At 37.2% G+C, this 25,779-nt stretch overlaps 1 protein-coding gene across 9 annotated transcripts in view; it reads left to right on the top strand.

Annotated features, from left to right (window-relative positions):
- Positions 1-25,779, top strand: part of PDE10A (phosphodiesterase 10A) — a 338,418-nt gene that overhangs the window by 119,705 nt on the left and 192,934 nt on the right. For all 9 annotated transcript variants that reach the window (XR_010158247.1, XR_008548732.2, XM_518849.7 and 6 more), the window contains one exon: positions 4,176-4,304. Coding sequence is in view for 7 of the 9 variants with exons in the window: in XM_518849.7 (XP_518849.4) it covers positions 4,176-4,304 (129 nt within the window). In the remaining 2 variants the exon portion in view is untranslated. The remainder of the gene's footprint in view (positions 1-4,175; positions 4,305-25,779) is intronic.

Genomic DNA, 25,779 nt, shown 5'->3' with positions numbered 1-25,779 from the left:
TTCATCACTGCTCTATGGCTCAATATCAAAATGTTGAAGTAGAGATATTGCTGTGGTGTTTATCCATTTCTTTAAAAGAGTTACTCAGCAAGAAAATAAAGTTAATTCTTATCTACCCCTCAGATTGCTGGCTGAATCATTAACCATAGAAGCAATTATCTTTACTAAAATATTCATCAGTCTTTATTATGCCTTTTGTTGTGTATCTTCAGGTCAGTGTTAAATCTAACCACTACATGTACCACTCTGCTTTTCAGTTTGGTTTTGTTTAGACTGTAATCCTTCATGACAGTTTCCATGGGCATTTGCAAATTGCACTGCGAAAATTAATGAGATTCATCAGCTCTTCATAACTTACCCTGATCATTCAGTCTATCAATACCCGTGTGCTTCTCTTCTATCATTTATTACTTTTAACCAGCCCCTGCTCATGAGTACTCCTGCCAGATGTTGAAAAATGAAATGAAAATGAAAGTCAATTTAATTAGTTTTATCTGTTTCCACTCTGGCAAAATGTTATGTAGATGAAAGGTTGTAGTTTATTAGCAGGAATGATATATTTTAAAATATACTCGTTCAAATATACACAATTGCTTTGGAATAGTTGTCTGTATTTGTCTGTCTGTGCAATTTACTGGTAGCAAATTTTAAATCATCAGCTACTCCAAGCTTATGTATTTTCTGTTCTTATCCTAAATTTAGCTGTTTCTTCATGGAGTCTTGGTTCCTTTTATTGTACACTGATACTAGCAACCAAGCTCTAGGTGCTGTATGTATGCAATTATACCGGGATATTGTTGCTTCTAGGCCCTCTCAGCTAACATAGCAAAGTGAGACTTGTGTGTATTTATGAGATATACGTTATCTACCAATATTTCTATATGTAACCATTTTTATTTGTATTGTCATACATGAGTTCACTGATATCTCCAACTTTAATTCATTACCACATGGATCATTCTGAACTCTTCCTTTTGTTTATCTGTAACATCTCACTCTACCATTGAGAAATCTTGTCCCCACCATCTACCACTCATTTGTTTAATTGACCAGTGTCAAACTGTACCCTCTTGGGACAACAACTTTATCAACTAGAGTGTGGTGCTTATGTACAGTTTATTTTGTGTTTAGTCTCACAGACCCCACTTATTTTCAAAGTTCTATAGGTTAGCACCTTATCCTCTGCCACCCGCTTCAGGGAGGTTGTTTTATATGTTTTATATTACATGTGTAATACATTTAGATTCTTTTGTTGCATTACGCTTTCCATCCTGAGATCCCCTGACCTTGTAATTGAGTTTTTAAAAATTTACATACGTGATAGTTTATTCTTTGTGCTATAAAGTTCTACAGATTTTTGGCAAATGCATAGTGTCATGTATTCATTGTTATAGTGTCTTACAGAATAGTTTCATCATCCTAAAAGATCCCCTGTACTTTACCTATTCATAATTTGCCCTTTCCCCTTGAACTCCTGGTAGTTACTGATCTTTTTACTACTTCTGCAGCTTATGCCTTTTCTCCAGTGTTGTATAGTTGGAATTGTATAATATGTATCCTTTTTAGACTGGCTTTTCTTCTCATAGCAATATGCATTTAAGACTCATCCATGTTACTTCATGGCTTGTTAGCCCGTTTCTTTTTAGTGTGAAATATTTAGTCGTATGGATGTATCACAGTTTGTTTATCCATTTGTGTATTGAAGGACATCTTGATTGCTTCCAGATTTGGGTGATTATGAGTAAAGCTGCCAAAAACACTCACATGGAGGTTTTTGTGTGGACATAAGTCTTCATATCCATTGGGTAAATGCTTACTAGTGGGATTTTTGGGTCATACAGAAAGACTCTATTTAGCTTTGTAAGAAACTGCCAAGCAGTCTTTCAAAGTCACTGTAGCATTTTGCATCCTTATCATGATTAAATGATAATTTTTGTTGCTTTGCATCCATGCCAACAATTGGTACTGTCAGTTTTTTTTTAATTTTAGCCATTCTAATAGGTGTGTAATAGAATCTCATTTTTGTTTTAACTTCAATTCATGATTAACAATGAGCATCTTTTTAAATGTTTATTGCCATATCTATATCTTCTTTACTGAAGTGGCCTTTGGCCCATTTTTCAGTTGGGTTGATTGTTTTCTTATTGTTGAGTTTAACGAGTGTTTTTTTGTTTATTTTGGATGCATATCTTTTATCTCATGTAATTTGGCAAATATGACTTGTATGGTAATGCACTAAGATGAAATGAGATGACAAGTCGGAATGAGTCAGTTATTACTATATTTTTCAGCCTCAGTTTCTGGGAAAATGTAGAGTAATAGTAACACAAAAAGGAAAACCAAGAGTTAAAATCTCTTTGGGAAGAAGTGAGAAGGAGATATAACTCATATAGTTTTGACTTAAGATGGAGCTTGAGGTGATGGGAAAATAGCTAGACTGGAGATTAAAAATATGTTAAGATTCCTGATTTAGATTTTGGTGTCGTCATTATGGATTGTTGAAGAGAAAGCAGAATTCAAGAGCAGTTAGAAAGTTAGGATAAGAATTCTATAGCCTTGTGTCATGGGAGTGGCAGAAAGAAATTTTAAGAAGGAATCAATATTCAATATGGAGGACCTAAAGAGAGCATGAAATTTGCATTATCTATCTTCTCAAAGGTCAAGTATGCTATCAGCTTACTGTAGTATCCTGCACCTTTTGTTTTTAGGGACTATAATTTGCTGTGCCAGGAGAGCACTTACTTAACTTTATTGAGCCAATTATCTTTAGCATTTTATAGAATTTCTCACACTGAATTTTACACCACTGGGGCTCTTTTGCAGGGTGAATATAGCCAGAGATCTTATTTTCATTTGTCTTATACAACTCTATTTGTGTGTGTATATGTGTGTGTGTGTGTGTTTAAATTGACTATTTAACTACCAATTTCATTGAAAGAAGTCATTTTCCTTTTCAGTTATACCATTCTGTTGTAGAATCCCAACAGTTGTGACTTTAGTTCCCAGCAGAATTAATTAACACATATGAATTCTCTGCTTTGTCTGTTTGGGAAAACATACAGCCTACTCTCTGGAGTCATAAAGATATGCTTCCTTTCCTTCTTTTTTTTTCTCAGAGTGCAGTTTTTCATTGCCTTTTTTTTTTTTAACCTAACCATCCCTAAAAAGGGTAATTTATTCAAATAATTCACAGAAAAGATACAGTAGTAAAAATAATTCTCGTCACTGAAGGATAATTATTCAAAGCCTGTTTGTGTTTGGGGTTGTTTAGTGAGATGGCATACCAACACAAAGCACCACATTGAAAACATATACTTTATATGTGAGATATGAAAACATGTGAAAATACTTTGTTTGCAAATCTTATGTATTTTCAGTACTTATCATTGGACTATGAAAAGTATTTCAGTGAAACTGACTACATACACAGAATATTAATGAATAAATGTCAAGATTATTCTGAACTGAACATTAGTTATACCACTGGGTTTAATGACTTTGAGAAAAAGGAAGGATTTGTGTTGTAAGGCAATAAAAGATAATAATTTGTTCATTTATTTATTAAACAATTTGTAGCACCTATAATGTTTCAGTGCTACATTTTCCTGTTTACTACTCTTGCTAGAGTTTCACTTGCTTTGACCACTAAATCTGTGGTAACTATATACCGAAAAAATAAGTACTCTGTAAGCCTTAATGTACAGCATTGGATCTTGGCATTGGTTCATATGTAACTCTGAAATTTATTGCTAGAAACAGCTATGTAACATGATGTAATATCTGTAGTTTAAAATTGCTAAACTAACTGCATTCTTTTTTATTGTGGTCATACACACACACACACACACACACACACACACACACACACACACACGTATATATGAAAAATGGTGTTTTTACCATTTTAAATGCTGTTTTAAGCGTACAATTTAGTGGCATTACGTATATTCCCAATGTTGGGCAGTATTCACCTGTCTAGTTCCAAAACTTTGCTGTCACTCCCAGTAGAAACTCTGTACCCACTAAGCAATAACTTCCCCTTCCCGCTCTTTCCAGCCCTCTCTCCGTTAGATGAGAGGTTGCTGGGTCTTAGCATAATGTGTTGTGATACTGTACCTTTCATTGATATGAGGATGTTGTATAGGTGAATTTTATTCTTTTCAATTCTTTTACAGGTTTGACAGATGAAAAAGTGAAGGCATATCTTTCTCTTCACCCCCAGGTATTAGATGAATTTGTATCTGAAAGTGTTAGTGCAGAGACAGTAGAGAAATGGCTGAAGAGGAAGAACAACAAATCAGAAGGTAAGGTCTCATGTGGATCTCATTTTAAACCAGCTTTTTCTATCTTACGGCAAAAGACTAAGCATTTAATATATTCTAGAGCGTGAAATATAAAGTACACAAACATTAACACTGTAATTCTATCAGAGTTATTCCATTTAAAAAGATAAAGTAAGTTAGAGAAGAAATACAAAAGAAAGATCCTTGACTAATTAAAAATAAAAATTTGGCAAATCTTGAGAATTCAGTTGATTAAGATACAACCATATTGAAAAATGCAGAAGTCAGTATTATAATTGATTTTATTTAAGGATTATTTTTAGTGATTAGATAAACATTATTCATTGTATTTCAAAGATACTATATTTTACAAAGATAAGTCTATTACAAAAAGAAATCCTTTACAAAAACAAGCCACTATAAAAACAATTTTTATATTGGGAAAGCACTGTAGACTTGGCATTTGACTTTCATTCACACTCAGACTCTAGAAGATTTGTTGTCAGTAAACTTTCAGTTAAAGAACAAGTATATCGGCCGGGCGCAGTGGCTCACGCCTGTAATCCCAGCACTTTGGGAGGCTGAGGCGGGCGGATCACGAGGTCAGGAGATCGAGACCATCCTGGCTAACACAGTGAAACCCCATCTCTACTAAAAATACAAAAAATTAGCTGGGCGTGGTGGCGGGCACCTGTAGTCCCAGCTACTCAGGAGGCTGAGGCCGGAGAATGGCATGAACCCGGGAGGCGGAGCTTGCAGTGAGCTGAGATCGCACCACTGCACTCCAGCCTGGGCAACAGAGCAAGACTCTGTCTCAAAAAAAAAAAAAAAAAAAGAACAAGGACATCTTTTTGACCTAAACACTCATGAAATGAGAAAAGGAGTGCAGAACCACTGTTTTAACTTTTGAGATCCTGCCATTTTAAGCACATCGTGGTTTAAATTTTCTGCAAAGTAGCTTTCTACAGTAGGAGTCTCTTTGCATGTTGTTCTCTTAGTTTCTGAAACACGTGTATTTTTAATGGAGACTGTTTAAGAAGCAGTTATTTTCACGAATAAAGAACTAGAGGCTCAAAGGGGATGGGAAGCAAAATAATTTTTTCCTCAAATTGAATGTATATTAATATATTGGATTGTTTGATTTGAATATTGTATAATTTTCATTTTGTTTCAAATGGATTTATATTTGGCTAAACTTTTTCTGTGAATATTGTTTTTATTGTGACAATTTTATATGTGTTTTTGACTGTTCAACTTTTTTTAAATTATACTTTAAGTTCTGGGATACATGTACAGAACTAGGAGGTTTGTTGTATAACTTTTATATTAAAAACACAAAAATACTATTTGGGGGAAACTTTATTAGTGTAAAAAGGTGTTATCTTAAAGTTCTAAAATGTCTAATAACAATGAATAAAAATGTATAATTGTTATTAAAATGTTATGGTGTTAGAAGTGTAGGTAATTTTTCTCACTAATTTTTAAAGTTTCTGAAATTTTGTTTTGCATTTTTTATAGTGGTAATGTTTTTTAAATGAGGGCTTTTGTGCTGAAATATGAAGTAGTTTTTAAAGTAAGTGTATGTGAATGTGTTTGTATGTGTATGCCTGTAAGTGTGGATTGAGAGGGAGGGGAGAAGAGAAATAATAAATCAGAAACAGGCATTGTCTTCTCAATCTTGGCATTTAATATCAAGACTAACCTTAAAGAAAGCTTGACATAGCATAATTTAGTTTTTATAAGCCTCAAACATTTGAAAACAGTTTAAATGTTTGACACTTTCAAAAGTGTGGCTGAGCTTTGCTTAAGCACTTGATAAAAAAAGATGCAAATTTCAGCTTGCTATATAATGAGGGATAATAGTATAGTGTAAGAATATATGGTCTTTGTGGGATATGAAATTGAGTACAGGTTCTAGAACCTATTGTAGTGCTACCATAAAAACTAACTCTTGAATTTTTATAAACATTGTCAGTGTGTCATTTCCTACCTCCCAAATCTTTGTTTTCTATATTAATCAAATAATACTTTATTGAACACATGTACAGAAGAGTTAAATAATTGTTAAGACCAGCAGTGTGTAACTGAAACTCTACTCAGTTATTCTCCTCCTCACTTAACTTTTTTTTTTCTTATAAGGAGATGTTTTTTATTTGACCTTGCAGAGGGCTAGGGACAGTGGAAAGCGGCTGAGTGAGATGTGACTTGGAGTTTACCATCTAGTTGTGGGAATAGACATAGAACCACATAGCAGAATGCATCAGTAGCAAACAGGGATACAAGCACTGGAAGTATATAAAAAGGAACCTTACATTCTACTGTGCAGCCTAGTAAGACCCCCTTCAGCCTGTCTTCTGAGAGTGTTTATCAAAAGAATGTATCTCATCATATATCGCTTCATGTTCAGTGAAATTCTGTAGCATGGCCCTTGAGGCCTATATAAAAACCAGGCTTCCTCCCTTCATTCTTTCCTCCCTTCTTTCCTTTCTTCCTGTTACTTTAGAAAGTGTCCTGTTCTCTGGGCGTGGTGACTTATGCCTATAATCCCAACACTTTGGGAGGCCGAGGTGGGAAGATCCCTTGAGGTCAGGAGTTTGAGACCAGCCTGGCTAACATGGTGAAACCCTGACTCTACTAAAAATAGAGAAATTATCTAGGCATGGTGGCGCATGCCTGTAATCCCAGCTACTTGGGAGGCTGAGGCACAATAATCGCTTGAACCTGGGAGGTGTGGGTTGTAGTGAGCAGAGATCGCACCACTGCACTCCAGCCTGGGCAGCAGAGCAAACAAACAAAAAAAGAAAGTCCCGTTCTCAAGTATGCCTTATTCTCCTTCCACGTTGCTTCACCGAAAACTTTTTGAGGAAGAAAATTTTTGTGGAGAGAATTTTCAGGGAGTGTTTTCATTTCCATGAGTGGAACCAGGAACAGAAACTGTGGCAGATAGAAGATACTGGAGAATAGCTTGTTGAAAATGAGACAAGCCTATCTAAATTATTTCATTTTTTGTCATTTAGAAAAAAGAAAATGAAATAAAACCGTGTAACACACTGTACCCCATAAATATGTACAATTATTATAAGTCAAAAATAATAATAAAAGAAAAAAACACCTCTAAGCAGTGTGAACGCTGACCGTATTTGATTTGAGTATTGTAGCAGAATTTTTATTTTGTTTCAAAAGGATTTATATTTGGCTAAACTTTCAAAGGGAAGCTAAAGGATCACCAGGGGTCAGGCATCTGAATCTCGATAGAATCATGAGACGCTCGCTATGAGATCAATTTGAAGGCATGAACTGCGTGCATCATAGTAATTTTTGTATTCCTCACATTTTCGAATGAATGAATAAATTAGGGAGGGTTAAATACTAAACCTCCAAGTGAAATAGCCTGAGGGTCGCTACATTTGCTTCTCATACTATGGGGACACAGAGCTATTTTTATGCTTCTGTCCCTCATACTCATTTAATAGCCTCTTGCTTGAGGGAAGATATTATATAATTGATTGATTGATTGATTGATTTTTGAGCAAAGTGTTGCTCTGTTGCCCAGGCTGGAGTGCAGTGGTGTGCTCTCGGCTCACTGCAACCTCCGCCTCAAGGTTCAAGTGATTCTCCTGCCTCAGCCTCCAGAGTAGCTGGGATTACAGGTGCGCACCACCACGCCCGGCTACTATTTGTATTTTTTTTTATATTAGAGACAGAGTTTCAACGTGTCGGCCAGCTTGGTCTCCCAATCCTGACCTCAAGTGATCCCCCACCCCAGCCTTCTGGAGTGCTGGGCTTGCAGCCATGCGGCACTGCTCCCGGCCAATACATATTTTAATTCCCACGGGTTCCTTGTGTTTTCATTCATTCAGCAAACTGTGTGTCAAGTTCTGTTCAGGTGCTGGGATTATTACATTGTTAAAGGGTTCTCAGTCTACAAATAGAAGGAAGGAGTTGTAATTTATTCCTTTCTTCTAGTTAGTCTGGCAGTGGGTTTAAGCAAAGTCCAAGCTGGTAGTTTCCCTGTCAGGGAAAGTCTTACAGAGAAAGAGGCGCGATTACGACGAGATTTTGTTTTGACAGGTAGAAGGAGGTTTTGGGAAATGTATAACATGACAACTCCTCAAAGATCTAAATTCCAGAGTCTTTTTTTCTAACTCTTATTTTCAGTTTAATTTTATTGCTTTCATAGCATTTTCATTTCACATACATAAAATTCTATCTACAGTTGAGAGGAAAATTGCTTTTTAAAAGTTGATCTCTGAACCTAAATTCCAAACCACCATTTTTTCAGTGATATATGGAAATTGGAGATTGCATTTATTTATTTTATAACCTGTTGTACTTATTTAGGGAATATATAAAAACTTCCTCAGGAAGCATTAAAGCCGATACATCCTCAGAAGAAAATATAGCTTCGAAGCAGAGTTTTAAACAGGTTTCATCAAACGACTATACATTCATTTTGAAAAAATGTAGGAAAATAAAGAAAATTATCTAGGCATATGTTGCCCACTAAATGTTATACTTTTATGCAAAGTAAATTTGACAGTAAATTTCCTCCAGCTGGTACCCTTCAAGACTCAGATTACTAAATGATTTAACATTTACATGTCTGTATTTGTACAAAGTATATATTATTAAATAAACATTAGGATATAATGAAGGTCCATTGTTTTGCATTTCTTATAAGAATATTCTAAAATGGAAAACAATTTCCCACCACTAATGCCGTTCCAGTATTTCAGTTATAAGTAGGAAGAATCACGACTTACCTTGACAATCAGCAGTGTCTCCTTTTAGCCCCTAATGTAAAAAATTGTGAGTTGACAGTGTCGGTGGTATTAGAAAGGGTGCATGAAGAAGTGAATGGTAGCATGACTATATTTGGCATCTTTTTGTACTAGAATAATATTTAAAATAAGTGGATTAATTTCTTAAAAACCTCAAATGTAATTGTAACATTAATTTCTTAAAGGCGAGTTACTTAGTATTCCAGAGGGTGATTGATGAACCCACAATCATTTGAAAATTGTAAGTAGAATGCCACCTTTTGTGGGCAGTAATTTTATTTCTATGATCGTGTCTAAAATATTCAATAGCCGACCATATCACTATCATTGTACCTATAAATTCAGATAATTAGTAATGAAAATATTTGTGCTGCCTGATACCTTAAATTTTTTTCAACAAATAATTGAAGTTTTCTTTTTTCTCAAATAATGTAGTTAGTATATATTTTTCTCCTTTCAGTGATTCTAGAAGTGGGATTTAATTTTCATACGAATAAAGCAGTTAGATATTTTATTCTTAGAATAAGTAGGATTTAAATTATGCCCCCTAAACCTACTATTTGATAACCTAAAATTCAGATTAAATTGCATTTGTATGGTTTAATATGTAACAGATGGTTTCTGTGCTAGTATATATACGGAAGAAGGATATTAAATTAATGGGGCATAAATTACTTTGCCAAAACATTCGGTGTTGGAAGGTTTAGTAAGTGGGATACTAATAAATAATATATTAACTATTAGTATATTTTCATGATAAGAAAAAAACACGTTTTTGAAATGGTTTGCATGAAACCTAATTTTGGACACTGTTCTCTTTTTCCTTCAATTTTTTTGTCTCAAATGTTGAAATTACATTCTTACACAGAATTTTCATATATTTTATTTATATTTTTTGGTAATGGAAACCAGAAAATGTGTTGAATGTCTTGATCTGAATTATAAATAAACATGAGTCCACCATCTGGTGACTAGAAAGGAGATAAAGTTGATACGAATTCATCTATAAAGAGTTATTTGGCATATTCCATTATTTCTGTTAATTGTGTGTTCACATTATCATAAAGATGGATCTTTGGTATTTACATATTTTAAAATTTAAAATTATGAATATATTATTATGAATACCTAGTAATTATACATATTTATGAGGTTCAGGTGATATTTGATACAAGCATACAATGTAATAATCAAATCTGGGTAATTGAGATATCCACTACTGTGAACATTTATCATTTCTTTGTGTTGAGAATATCCCAAATTTGCTATTCAGGTTTAATGATTGGTCCCCCTATTGTGCTACCAAATACTAGATCTTATTCCTTCTATATAACTGTAATTTTGTACCTGTTAACCAACCACTCTTAACCATTTCTTCTCACTGGTGCTCCTGGCCTCTGGTAACTACCAATCTACTCTCTTCCTTCGTGAGATCCCTTTTCTAGCCTCTCACATATGAGTAAGAACATGCAATTTTTGTCTTTCTGTGCTTGGCTTATTTCACTTAATGAACTCTAGTTCCATCCATGTTGCTGCAAATGATAGGGTTGTATTTTTCATGGCTGAATAATATTTCGTTTTGTATATATCACATTTTCTTTATCCATTCACCCATTAATGGGTGCTTAGATTGATTACATATTTCGGCTACTATGAATAGTGCTGCAATAAACATGGGAGGACAGATATATCTTTGATATGCTGATTTCCTTTCTTTGAGATATATAGTTAGCAGTACCACTGCATTTTATGGTAGCTCTGTTTTTAGTTTTTTGAGGAGCCTCCATACTGTTTTCCATAATGGCTGTAGTAATTTACATTCCTACCAATAGTGTACGAGCATTCCCCTTTCTTCGCCAGCATTTGTTGTTTTCTGTCTTTTTTGACAACAGTCATTTTAACTGAGGTAAGATGATATCTCACTGTGGTTTTGATTTGCATTTTCCTGATGATTAGTGATATTGAGCATTTTTTCATATACCTGTTGGGTATTTGTATGTCTTTCTCCTCTTGAGAAATACCAATTCAGATCTTTTGCTAATTTTTTGCTCAGATTTTTTTTTTTTTTACTATTGATCTGTTTGAGTTCCTTATATGTTCAGGTTATTAATTTTTTGTCAGTTGAATAGTTAGCAGATATTTTCTCCTATTCTGTAGGTTGTCTCTTCACTTTGTTTGCTTGCAGAAGTTTTTAAGCTTGAGGTGATCACATGTCAGTTTTTGCTTTGGTTGCCTGTGCTTTTGAGGTCTTACTCAAAAAAATCTTTGTCCAGACCAATGCCCTGTTGCATTTCCCCAGTGTTTTTTCTAGTAGCTTCTTAGTTTTAGGTCTTACATTTAAGTATTTAATCCATTTTGATTTATGTATAAGGTGAGAGATAGGGGTGTACTTTATAATTCTTCTGCATATGAATATCCAGTTTTCCCAGCACCAGAAGACTTGACTGTCCTTTCCTCATTGTATGTTCTTGGCGTCCTTGTCAAAAATGAGTTGACTAAAAAATATGGATTTATTTCTGCCATCTGTGTTTTGTTCTCTTGGTCTATATGTCTGTTTATATGCTAGTACCATGCTGTTTTGGTTACTATAGGTTTATATTGTAATTTGAAATCAGGTAATGTGATGTCACCAGCTTTGTTCCTTTTGCTCAGAATTGCTTTGACTTCTATGGGTCTTTTGTTGTTTCTATATGAATTTTAAGGTTGTTTTGTCTATTTCTGTGAACAATGTTATTTTGAGAGAGATTGCATTGAATCTGTAGTATGGACATTTTAATAGTACATGATTATTCTTCCAATCCATGAACATAATTCCATGTTTTTTTGCTTTCAGTTTTTTTCATCAATGTTTTATAGTTTTAATTGTAGGTATCTTTCACTTCTTTGCTTAAGTTTATTCCTAGGAAAATAAATCATTATATAAAAAAGATACCTGTGCTTGTATGTTTATTGCAGCACTATTCACAATAGCAAAAATATGGAACCAATCTAAGTGCTTATCAACAGATGATTGGACAAAGAAAATGTGTGTGTACACACACACACACACACGCACACACACCCCATAGAATACTACTCAGCCATGGAAAATAATGAAATCATGTCTTTTGCAGCAACATGGATGGAACTAGAAGCCATTATCTTAAATGAAATAACTCAGAAATGGAAATCACATATTGTATGTTCTCACTTATAAGTAGGAGTTAAATAATATGTACACATGGACATAGAGAGTGGAATAATAGATCTTGGATATGTGGAAGGGTGGAAGATTGGGAGGAGAGTAAGGAATTAGAATTTACTTAATGAGTACAGGTTACAGTATTTAGGCGATGGCTACACTAAAATCCCAGACCTCACCACTGTGCAGTGTATCTGTGTAACAAAACTACACATGTATCATATATATATATTTTTTAAAAGGCAGATTCCTGGGGTTTCTTTTGTAGGTATTGTAAATGGGATTGCTTTCTCGATTTCATTTTTAGATTGTTTGCTTTCGACGTATAGAAATGCTACAGATTATCATATGTTGATTTTGTATCCTGCAACTTTACTGAATTCGTGTATCAGTTCAAATAGTTTGTTTGCTAAAGTCTTTATGTGTTTTGAAATACAAGATCGTGTCATCTGAAAACCAGGACAGCTTGACTTCTTCCTTTCCAATTAGATACTCTTTATTTCTTTCTCTTGTGTAATTGCTCTGGCTGGGACTTCCAGTACTATATTGAATAAGTTGTGAAAGCAGGCATCTTTGTCTTGTTAGATCTTACAGGAAAGGCTTCAGTTTTTCCCTGTTCAGTGTCATGCTAGCTATAGGTTTGTTGTATATGGCCTTTATTGTTTCGAGGTATGTTTCTTCTATAGCCAGTTTGCTGAGCGTTTTTATCATAAAGGAATGTTGAATTTTATTGAATGCTTTTTCAGCATCTATTCAAATGATCATATGCTTTCTGTCTCATTCTATTAATATGATATATCATGTTTATTGATTTGCATATGTTGAAACCATCTTTACATGTTTAGATATGAATCCCGCTTAATTATGATGAATGGATTTTTAATGTATTACGGAATTTAGTTTTGTAGTATTTTGTTGAAGATTTTTTCATCATGTTCATTAGTGATACTGGCCTGTAATTTTCTTTTTGCTGTTGTGTTTTTGTCTGGTTTTGGAATCAGGATAATGCTGGCCTCATAGAAGGAGTTTGAAAGTATTTTCTCCTCCTCAGTGTTTTGAAATACTTTGAATAGAATTGGGGTGGTTCTTCTTTAAGTATTTTGTGAAATTCATCAATGAAACTGTCAGGTCCTGGACTTTTTTTTTTTTTTGATGGAAGACTTTTTATTATTGCATCTATCTTGTTACTTGTTATTGGTCTCTTCAGGTTTTCTATTTCTTCCTGGTACAGTCATGTCAGGTTATGTGTGTCTAGGAATTTTTCTGTTTCTTTTCGACTTTCCAACTTATTGGTGTATCTTTGTTCATAGCAGTCTCTAATGATCCTTTAAATTTCTGTGGTATCTGTTAAAATGTCTCCTTTGTCGTATCTGGTTTTGTTTGAGTCTTCTTTCTTTTTTCTTAGTTAGTCTATGAGCATACCACCATAAAATTGCCTATTCTCATCTGATATATTCTTTCTGAGAGTATTTGGCCAGGTTAGGGAAATCACTTATGCCTTTTGACCAAGGATCCACAGCAGTCCAACCAAATTTATTTGGATTTTGATAATTTTATTGATTAAGTCATTATCACAAATAATGTTAGAGATTATGAAACTAATTCAAATAAATATAATAGCTTTGTTGCAAACTATATTGATTTCTGAAGTGATTTTTAAAAACAAATTAAAAGCCTGTGAAATATAGGTGGCAAAACCATTTCCCAGTTAAAAAGAATCTGCTTCTTAAAAGGTTCCTGAAGATTTAACAGTCATCTAAATTATTTGACCTAAGGTTGAATAATTATTTCTAGAAACATCCACTTGAGAGGGTTGTACCTGGAATATGCCAGTACTATTCATTTTCTGGCTAGTCATTTAGTATGCCAATGAGCAAGTATCCACTATGAATACTTGAGTATCCACTATGAATGTATAATTGGAGAACAAGAAATATAGTCCACCTCTACGAAGGAAGGTGGTCCCATAAGACTGTAATGCCATATCTTTTCTGTGCCTTTTCTGTGTTTAGACACACAGATACTTACCATTGTATTATAGCTACCTACAGTATTCAGTACAGTCACATGCTGTACAGGTTTGGAGCCTGGGAGAGATAGACTATACCACCTTATAGCCTAGGTGAAGTAGGCTATACCATCTAGGTTTGTGCAAGTCACTCTATGATGTTCTCACAACAGTGAATTACAACAATGCATTTCTCAGACTGTATCTCACCATTAAGTGACATATTACTGTATAAACTTGCTTCTCTCAAGAACATCACTTTCATTTAGGGGAAGTCAGATAAACACACCATCAAAGAATAAGGTTATTTTAATATATTTTGTGACTATATATTTGAAAAAATCCAGTATAATGTACTTGCTAAGCAAGTATGAATTTTAAAATAAATTAAATTTGCTTGAGATTGAAGAATCCACATGGTTTAGTTTTAGCCATTCTGACTGGGCTGAGATACTGAGTCCATGCTCTCTGTCTGCTGTATCCTGAGTAATTTGTGTCACCAGAGTAGTATTTCTTGTGCTACTGACCTTGAGAAACTTCTTATTTTGTGGTGAAAGAATATATGAAACCTTTAGAGAGCAGTGACTCAGATGTGTAAGCAAGTGTTAAATGGGATTGTGTAGATTTATAAAGACAAGACTGTGAGACTTGAAGTCATGAAGAGGCATGAAAACTGGAAAGTGTTTTCTTGGAGTTGTTGAACTGGGCCGCTGATTCCCAGACCAGTAACATGAACATCACCTGGGAACTAGTTAGAAATGTCATGGGTCGGGTCTCACCCCAGACTTGCTAAATCAGAACCTCTGGTGGAGGAGCCTGGAAGTCTGTGTTTTGGCTAGCTCCCCAGGTAATTCTGATGCTTGCTAGTTTGGGAACTACTAGTAGCTCCAGGCACAGCTTAAATTCTAGTGTCTCAGGGAACCCTTTCCAAACCCCCAGAGGAGATCACATGCTCTAACTACATACACTTATTGTACATTGCCCTTTCCTTTTAGCACTTGTATAACTGATTTCAATAATTATGGTCTAATTAGTTGCTTACTATTTTTGCCCCATTTAGATTCAAAGCTCCATTATAGCTGAATCTGTGTCTAATGCTTAGCAAGCGTTAAGCACATACTAGATATGTGCTTATCTAGCAGTAGATAAGGAGAATCTATCTATTCTCCTTATGGAGAATAAACATGGGAGAATAAATGTGGTGCTGTCATGGGCTGAGGAGCAACAGGAGCAAAGGCAGGAAAGCAGAGCTCCTGTGATTGACTTTCTCCCAGAGCCCCGAGACGGGAGGAGCTGGCACAGACAATTCCAATTAGAAGCCAGTTTCACGGAAAGCAGAGGTTAGTGTAAAGCTGGTTGGCGAGCATGACAGTTCAATTCAAACAACAGTTTGGATACAATGAATATGCTTGTTACTCCTTTTTTTAAAAACGTTTTTGGGTTTTTAAATTGTTGCTGTTCATTTTTGTACCAGTAATTTTGATGTGGTATGCTATGAGGTAGTTTTGCTACAGATTATAAATCTTGAAATTATTTTTCTTATTTTAAGAATGCAAGAAGATGGTTTAAAGGTTTTGTCTTTTAATTCCCATTTCATATATTAGCCTGTTGGTGTTCTACATTGATTGTAATAGGAAAAGTAGAAAGAGCATAAATATTCAAAATTAGGTATTTAATTGATAGCTTAAATAAAGTATGGTGAGTTGCAGAACTATATATAATTCTTTTCTGTGAGATAATAATCAACACATAAATGCTAATAAAATATGTGATTGTGGTTGTTTTGGATGTGGGATTTATAGGTACATTTATATTGTTCTTGTAAATACTGTTTTTTAATAGGAAAGAAATAGAAAAATATTTTAAAGGCATCTGGAAATTTTTTGTTGTTGAAGGTTTTGCCCCAACTTCTGTTTTTGTTCAAAGGATGATGAACATTTAGTCTACATTTATGAATGCTCCATTATTGATGATTTCCTTTTTTCCCCTCAATAATAAATTATCATTAGTCATTTAGATTGTCGCATAAGAAGCTGATGGCTGAACTGGAATATAGAAAAGCACACAGCTCAGTTTTGGTCTCATTGGGTTTACAAATTAATTTATTTTCCTCAGTTTTACCAAATATCTAGTATGTGCGTAACGCTTGCTAAGCATTAGACACAGATTCAGCTATAATAGAGCTTTGAATCTAAATGGGGCAAAAATAGTAAGCAACTAATTAGACCATAATTATTGAAATCAGTTATACAAGTGCTAAAAGGAAAGGGCAACGTACAATGAGTGCTTGTAGTTAGAGTATGTGATCTCCTCTGGGGGTTTGGAAAGGGTTCCCTGAGACACCAGAGTTTAAGCAGAGGCACAAAGAATGACTAGAGTTGACTAAATAGAAGGGAGAGGAAGGAAGTGATGGAAAGGCTCCCATGTAGAGGAGGAGGCTGGAGAAGTGGTCAAGGACCTGTCATGCAAGGCCTTTTGGGACATGTGTAAAGATTGAGGATTTCATGCTGCAAGCAATGTCAAGTTATTGAAAGGTTTGAAGGAGATTTGATAATATATATTTTGAATGAATTTTCATAGTATTGTTTGGTTTGAAAATATCAGTGAAGTTTCAGTCTCCCTGGTTGATTGATGCCTCTCCAAAACATCAGCACACTTATTTGATGGTTTGTCATGTCAGTATCAACTGATGACTTAAACATATCTTAATGCAGTGGCTCAAATTTTTAAAATTGAAGCAAAAACTTTTTATATCTATATTACGTTTGTGGAGCATCAAATAATAAAGTTTTGCTGGAAACTTTTTTTAAATTTTAACTTTTATTTTAGATTCGGGGGGGGGTACATGTGCAGGTGTTTTACATGGGTCTGTTGCATGATGCTGAAGTTTGACAATTGATCCCATCACCCAGGTAGTGAGCATAGTACTCAGTAGGAAGTTAGCATAGTACTCAATAGGTAGTTTTTCTGTTCATGTCATTTGCCCACTTTTAATGTGGTTATTTGTTTTTCGCTTGTTGGTTTGTTTAAGTTCTTTATAGATTCTGGTTATGAGACCTTTTTTGGATGCATAGTTTGCAAATATTGTCTCCCACTTTCTTGGTGGTTGTTTCAGGGGTCTCTAGAGGGACAGAACTAATAGGGTGTGTGTGTACACACACACACACATATATAAAGAGGATTTTACTTAAAGTATTAACTTACACAATCACAAGTTCCCACAGTAGGCTGTCTGCAAGCTGAGGAGAAAGAAGAGCCCGTCTGAGTCCCAGAACTGAAGAACCTGGAGTTCCATGTTCCAGGGCAGGAAGCATCCGGCATGGGAGAAAGATGTAGGCTGGGAGGCTAGGCCAGTCTCACCTTTTCACGTTTTTCTGCCTGTTTTATATTTGCTGGAAGCTGATTAGCTGGTGCCCAGCAGCTTAAGGGTGGGTCTGCCTTCCCCAGCCCACTGACTCAAATGTTCATCTCCTTTGGCAGCACCCTCACAGACACACCCAGGATTAATACTTTGCATCCTCCAATCCAATCAAGTTGACACTCAGTATAAACCATCACAAGTCCACCCCTTGTCAACTTGAACCCATACACGTCTCCTGCGATCATAGGCAATGTTCAAATAAAGACAATAATAAAGTCACAATTACGCCTAACATAATACGGCTATCCTTCGTACAACAGGAGGCGCACCAATCTCCAACCCAAATACTATTCCATAAAGTGAACAATACTTCAATGCCGATATGAAGTCAGTAAATCTTATGTAACATGATAAAAGAAAAGGAAATAAAGATATTAGTACAAGTGTATACATGCACAATCATGTTTTTAACAAAAGGAGGAGGAAATACTCATGACAGTTGCAGTCCTCATTTCTGCCACTGGTCATGTGGTCGTAGCTGGTATGATGACTACCTTCTTCTACTACCCATTCTGTATTTCCTTGGCCTTCAGCAAGCACCTCAGCAGGTCATGGTTTTTTCCCTGGTGGAGTGACCCAAACCTTCATTCCTGAAGGGTCTGGACCATTTGTAGTCCTGCCCGGATTGGGCTATTGTAGTTTCTCATTGACTTTAATCACAGGGCTTGTAGTTTCCCATTGACTTTAATCACAGGGCATGGTAATACTAAGAGACGCCCTAACGGATTTCCTGTAATCCATGCATACTCTTCCTTACCTTTGTTGTGGAGTAATAGACTGATTTCATCTTGATAGTCTGGGTCAGTCACCCCAGTCAACACTGTAACTCCATTCTTAGCTTGTTGACTTAAAGGTAGGAGGAGCCCAGAGTGTCCATGTGGCAATCTTCCAGTTTAATGGAATCGTTGTTGTGAGTCCTGGTGGCAGTGTTTCTTCCTCTGGAAATAAGACCTCTAGGAGAGCAGAATGTAATGTCTCAGGAACAGGAAGCAAAAATTTTGCTAATGGATCACTAGGGGTGATGGTGAGTGGTGCCACTTCCACCCCTTGATTCCTGGATCCATTAATCCTGAATATGGGAGAAACAGTGCCATATACTGGACACTTATTCAGAGCATACACAGCCTTCTGGAGAACTTTGCCCCAGCCCTGCAAAATATTGTCACCTAGTTGGTGTTGTAATTGTGACTTCAAAAGGCCATTCCACTGTTCTATCAATCCAGCTGCTTCAGAATGATGGGGAACATGGTAAGACCAGTGAATTCTATGAACATCAGCCCACTGCTGCACTACTTTAGCCATAAAGTGAGTGCCTGGGTCAGAGGCACTGCTGTGTGGATTACCATGATGGTGGATAAAGCATTCTGTGAATCCACGGACAGTAGTCTTGGCAGAAGCATTGCATGCAGGATAGGCAAACCTATATCCAGAGTAAGTGTCTATTCCATTGAGAACAAACCTCTGCCCTTTCCATGATGGAAGAGGCCCAATATAATCAACTGCCACCAGGTGTAGCTAGCTGATCACCCTGAGAAATGGTGCCATATCGAGGGCTTAGTGTTGGTGTCTGCTGCTGGCAAATTGGACACTCAGTCCAGTGTTGCTGAGCCCATGCGTAACCTCCATCCCTGTCACCATGGCCACTTTGTTCATTGGCCCATTGGGCGATGACAGGGGTGGCTGGGGAAAGAGGCTGAGTGGTGTCCACAGAACGGTTCATCCTATCCACTTGATTACTAAACTCCTCCTCTGCTGAGGTCACCCATTGGTGAGCACTCACGTGGCATACAAATATCTTCACAGTTTTTGACCACTCAGAGAGATCCATCCACATACCTCTTCCCCAAATTGCTTTTGTCACCAATTTTCCAATCATGCTTCTTCCAAGTCCCTGATCATCCACCCAAACCGTTGGTTACAGTCCATGAATCCGTATATAATCACACATCTGGCCATTTCTCCTTCCATTCAAAGTGCACAACCAGGTGCACTGCTCAAAGTTTTGCCCACTGGGAAGATTACCCTTCACCGCTGTCCTTCAAGGATGTCCTAGAAAAGGGCTGTAGTGCCTCAGCTATCCACTTTTGGGTGGTGCCTGCATATCGTGCAGAACCATCTGTGAACCAGGTCCTAGCCTTCTCTTCTTCTGTCAGCTGATCATAGGGAACTCCCCATGAGGCCATCGGTACAGACTGACAGACTGGGGAAGAGAAGGCAGATGGCAGGAGTGGAGATCATGGACATTTTAGCCACTTCCTCATGTAACTTACTTGTGCCTTCAGGACCTGCTGGAGCCTGATCATGTATATACCACTTCCATTTGATGATAGAATGCTGCTGTGCATGACCCACTTTATGGCTAGATGGGTCAGAAAGCACCCAGTTCATGATGGGCAGTTCAGGTCGCATGATGACTTGATGACCCATAGTCAAAACATTCAGTTTCCACCAAAGCCCAGTACCAGGCCAATAGCTGTCTCTCAAAAGGAGAGTAGTTATCTGGTGGAGATGGCAGGGCCTTGCTCCAAAATCCTAGAGGCCTCCGCTGTGGTTCACCTATGGGGACCTGCCAAAGGCTCCAAACAGCGTCCCTGTCTACTACTGACACCTCAAGCACCATTGGATCTGCTGGGTCATATAGTCCAAGTGGCAGAGCAGCTTGCATGTTAGCCTGGACCTGTTGCAGAGCCTTTTCCTGTTCTGGACTCCACTCAGAACTGGCAGCCTTTTGAGTCACTCAATAAATGGGCTAGAGTAACACAACCAAATGAGAAATGTGTGGCCTCCAAAATCCAAATAGGCCCGGCAGGCATTATGCCTCCTTCTTGGTTGTAGGAGGGGCCAAATGCAGCAATTTATTCTTCACCTTAGAGGGAATATCTTGATAGGCCCCAGACCACTGGACCCCTAGAAATTTTACTGAGGTTAGGAGATCCCTGAATTTTAGTCGGATTTATTTCCCATCCTCTGGCACACAAATGTCTTACCAATAAGTCTAGTGGGTTTGCTACTTCTTGCTCACTGGATGTAATCAGCATAAGGTCATCAGTGTAGTGGACCAGTGTGATATCTTGCAGAAGCAAGAAGTGATCAAGGTCTCTCCGAATAAGATTGTGACACAAAGCCGGAGAGGTGATATACTCCTGAGGTAACACAGTAAAGGTATATTGCTGGCTTTGCCAGCTGAAGTCAGATTGCTCTTGCTGGGCCTTATGGACAGGAATGGAGAAAAAGGCATTTGCTAAGTCAATGGCTGCATACCAGGTACCAGGAGATGTGTTAACTTGCTCAAGCAATGAAACTACATCTGGTTCAGCAGCTGCAACTGGAGTCACCACTTGGTTAAGCTTACGATAATCCACTGTCATTCTCCAAGATCCGTCTGATTTCTGCACAGGCCAAATGGGAGAGTTGAATGGGGATGTGGTGGGAATCACCACCCCTCGTCTTTCAAGTCCTTGATGGTGGCACTAATCTCTGCAGTCCCTCCAGAGATGTGATATTATTTTTGATTTACTATTTTTCTAGCTAGAAGCAGCTCTAATGGCTTCCATTGGACCTTTCTCACCATAATAGCCCTCACCCTCCCAGTCAAGGAGCCAATGTCGGGGTTCTGCCAGCTGCTAAGTACATCTATGCCAATTGTGCATTCTGACACTGGGGAAGTGACCACAGGATGAGTCCAGGGACCCACTAGACCCAATGTAAGTTAGACCTGAGCTGAAACTCCATTAATTACCTGACCTCCATAAGCCCCTACTTTAACTGGAGAACCACAATGATGTTTGAGTCCCCTGGAATCAACATCAGCTCAGAGCCAGTGTCCACTAGTACCCAAAATGTCTGATCATTTCCTTTCCCCAGTACACAGTTACCTTGGTAAAAGGCCGGAGGTCTCCTTGGGGAGGGATGAGAGAAAGATTCACCGCATAAACTGTCGGTAATACAGTGGGGTCCTTCTTCAAGGGGACCCGTCCTCCCCTTCATTCAAGGGGTTCTGGGTCTGTAAACTGGCTAAAGTCTGGAAATTAATTGAGGGGCCACAATTCTCTGTTTTTATAATTTAAATTACTCTTTTGTCCATTTGACCTAGAAGTTTTCTCCTTAGAAAAATTAAGTAGGAATACAGTAGACTTCCTATCAATTTCACTTCTAGGAACACCATGATTAGTTAGCCAATGCCAGAGCTCTACACGAGCAAGAATATTCTGATTGCTGTTTTGTCTCTGCTGTCCATTATAGTATCTACACCCACTTTGCCTTTGACCGTTGAGTACCGCCACTTGGCCCCAGCCACCTTGGGATCCAGTTATTTCCATTGTATTTAAATTTGGTATTTGAGTGACTGTGGTTCCCACTGTTAGATTTGATGTACAGAGAAGAGCAATTACAAGGCTCTTCAAAGATACAGGTGCTGCCCTCACAAATCTATTTAGCAAGGAATTGGTCAAGGGTATATCTTCTGGACCCTCCAAGGCTGGGATGAGTAGGTCTAAAGTGTCTAATCCACTCCACCATCCTAATTTCCCTAAGCCTTTGGATCCCTTCCTCTACGTTAACCCAAGGGAGATCAGGCATTTCCATCTTTCTCATAGTAGGCCATTTTAAATGCATATTTCAACTAACCAAACATATAAACTGTTAGGACCTTTTTTAACTCCCCGAGCTGCAACATTAAAAATAGACTCCCTACTTAGTGGGCCCAAATCAGTAAATTCAGCCTGATCCAATTTTATGTTTCTTCCACCATTATCCCATACCCTTAATATCCATTCCCATGCCTGTTCTCCAGATTTATGTTTATATAAATTAGATAACTCAAACAGTTCAAGTGTAGTGCACCTCCTCATGGGTCACACTCTCAACTTTACCTCTAGGGGCTCGCCGGGACTTTAGACTATTATAGGTCTAGAAGCAAACGAGTATTGGGGGTGGCTCCTGAGGAGAATCAACATCATTTTACCTGGCAGCTGCCTCGGGAGGCCATCACTGTTGCCTCAGGTAGTGCAGGGTTTATCTCCTGAGACAAAGGTGGAAAGGCTGATGGCAGCATGGGTCAGGGAGGGGATGTTGCCACCACTGGGGATGGGGAAGCTGTTTCTTCTGGCAAAAAAGGTTCATCAGAGTTTACAAACTTGGTGTCCCCAGCTTCATCAGGGTCCTCCTCTATGTCCCCATTCCAAGTATCAGGGTCCCATTCTTTTCCAATCAATGCCCTCACTTTAACAGCAGACATCTGGCGAGGCTGTGCATGCATCTTTCATTGCAGGTTAGCCACTCGCATGATAAGAGCTTGTGTCTGTTTTTCCACAATTTCAGCTCTTCTTCTGCAGGAGATAAGACTCTGACTCAGGGCAATCTTAGCAGATTTGAGGCTTTGTATCTGCTTCTGAAGCCAGGAGACAGAATCCCTGGGTTCATCATTTTTTTTCATCACTTTGTTCAATGAACTTAGGAGCAACCAACCAACTTCATTATGTTCCTTGGTTCTCTACATATGGTCAAAGGTATTATGTATAGAGTCCCTAAACTCCTTGCCTCTTACAAGCAGTCAATCAGGAGTATCGAATGCATTTATTTTGCATAATTTTCTAAACATTTTATGCCAAGGACTATTGGTGTTCTCCATATTGTTAGAAGTAGAATCCTTAGCGTTTTGGGGTCTAATCATATTAAGCAGCCAACTCCAGGAACCCCAAAACCAACGAAAGAACTTCATTTTTAATATTCTGTTCCTCTGGAACCACTCCTGGTACAGAAATCTGTATTAGTCAGGGTTCTCTAGAGGGACAGAACTAATAGGAGATATATATCCATAGTGAGGAGTTTATTAAGTATTAATTCACACGATCACAAGGTCCAACAATAGGCCCTCTGCCGGCTGAGGAGCAAGGAGAGTCTGAGTCCCAAAACTGAATAACTTGGAGTCTGATGTTCCAGGGCAGGAAGCATCCAGCATGGGAGAAAGATGTAGGCTGGGAGGCTAGGCCAGTCTCACCTTTTCACGTTTTTCTGCCTGTTTCATATTCGCTGGAAGCTGATTAGATGGTGCCCACCAGCTTAAGGGTGGGTCTGCCTTCCCCAGCCCACTGACTCAAATGGTAATCTCCTTTGACAACACCCTCACAGACACACCCAGGATTAATATTTTGTACCTTCAATCAGGTTGACACTTAGTATTAACCATCACAATGGTCTGTTTGTTAATAGTTTATTTTTCAGTGCAGAGCTCTTTAGTTAGGTTTTTTGTCAATTTTTGTTTTTATTGCAATTACTTTTGAAAACTGAGTCATAAATTATTTGCCAAGTCTGATGTTCAGAAGGGTATTTCCTAGGGTTCTTATAAGATTTTTATAGTTTTAGGTCCTATATTTAAGTCTTTAATCTCTCTTGGGTTAATTTTTAAAATTTGGTGATAGGTTGGGGTCTAGGTTCTTTCTTCTGCATATAGCTAGCCAGTTAATACAGCCTCATTTATTGAATAGGGAGTCCTTTCTCCATTGCTTACTTTTGTCAACTTTGTTGAAGATCAGATTACTATAGGTTTGTGGCTTTATTTAAGAGTTCTCTATTCTATTCATTGCTCTATGTGTCTGTTTTTGTACCAGTACTGTGCTGTTTGGGTTACTGTAACCTTGTTGCATAGTTTGAAATTGGATAGTGTGATGCCTCCAGCCATGTTCTTTTTGCTTAGGATTGTTTTGGCAATTTGGGCTTTTATGTGGTTCCATATGAATTTTAGAATAGTTTTTTCTAATTCTGTGAAAAATGACGTTGATAGTTTGATGGGAATGGCATTGAATCTGTAGATTACTTTGGGTGATAAGGCCATTTTAATTATATTGTTTCTTTCAATTCATAAGCATAGAATTTTCAATTTCTCTGTGTTATGTAATCATTTCTTTCAGTGTTTCATAGTTCTCTTTGTAGCTATCTTTCACTTCCTTAGTTAGATGCATTCCTAAGTATTTTTTTTTTTATTTTTGTGGCTATTGTAAATGGGATTGCATTCTTGATTTGGCGCTTGGTTTGAATACTGTTGGTATATAGAAACACTATTGATTTTTGTACATTTATTTTGTATCTTGAAATTTTATTGATGCCGTTTATCAGTTCTAGGAGCCTTTGGTAGATTGTTTAGGGTTTTCTACATACAGAATTATATCATCAGTGATGAGTGATAATTTGACTTCTTTTCCTATTTTGGTGCCTTTTATAATTCTTTCTCTTGCCCAATTGCTCTGGTTACATCATCCAGTACTATGCTAAATAAGAGTGATAAGAGTGGACATTCTTGTCTTGTTTCAGTTATTAAACTAGAAGCAAAAGCTTCTAGCTTTTGCCTGCTAGTATGATGTTGGCTGTGGATTTGTTATAGATGGCTCTTAACTACTTTGAGGTATGTTCTTCCAGTGCCTAGTTTGTTGAGGGCTTTTATGATGAGGGGATGTTGGATTTTATTGAAACTTTTCTGTATGTTTATTGAGATGAACATTTAAAAAGACCTTTTTTTATGTGGTCTTTTATGTGGATTTATCCCAAGAATAAAGCCTACTTGATTGTGGTGAATTAACTTTGTGATATGATGCTGGATTTGGGTTGCTAGTATTTTGTTGAGGATTTTTCCATCTATGTTCATCAGGGATATTGGACTATAGTTTTCTTTTTGCATTGTGTCTTTGCCAGATTTTGCTATCAGGGAGATGTAGTCTTTGTAGAATGAGTTACAGAGCAGTCCCTCCTCCTTGAATTTTTTTTGGAGTTGTTTCACTAGGATTGGTACCAGCTCTTATTTGTACATCTGTTAGAGTTTGGCTTTGTATTCACATACACAGGACCTTTTCTGTGGTTGGTAGGCTTTTTGTTATTACTGATTCAATTGCGGAACTCATTGTTGGTCTGTTCATGGCCAAATGTGGAAGCAACAGAAGTGTCCATGAACAGAAGAATGGATAAACAAAATGAGATCTAGTCATAGAATAAAATATTATTCAGCCTTACAAAAGAAGAAAGTTCTGACACATGCTACAACGTGATTGAACCTTGAGGAAATTATGCTCAGTGAAATAAGCTAGTTACAAACGGACAAATATTATATGATCCCA

Source organism: Pan troglodytes, chromosome 5 (genome assembly GCF_028858775.2).
Source record: "Pan troglodytes isolate AG18354 chromosome 5, NHGRI_mPanTro3-v2.0_pri, whole genome shotgun sequence".
NCBI lineage: Eukaryota > Metazoa > Chordata > Mammalia > Primates > Hominidae > Pan > Pan troglodytes.
The sequence above is the reverse complement of the archived record's forward strand: the minus strand, read 5'-3'. Positions and strand labels throughout refer to the sequence as shown.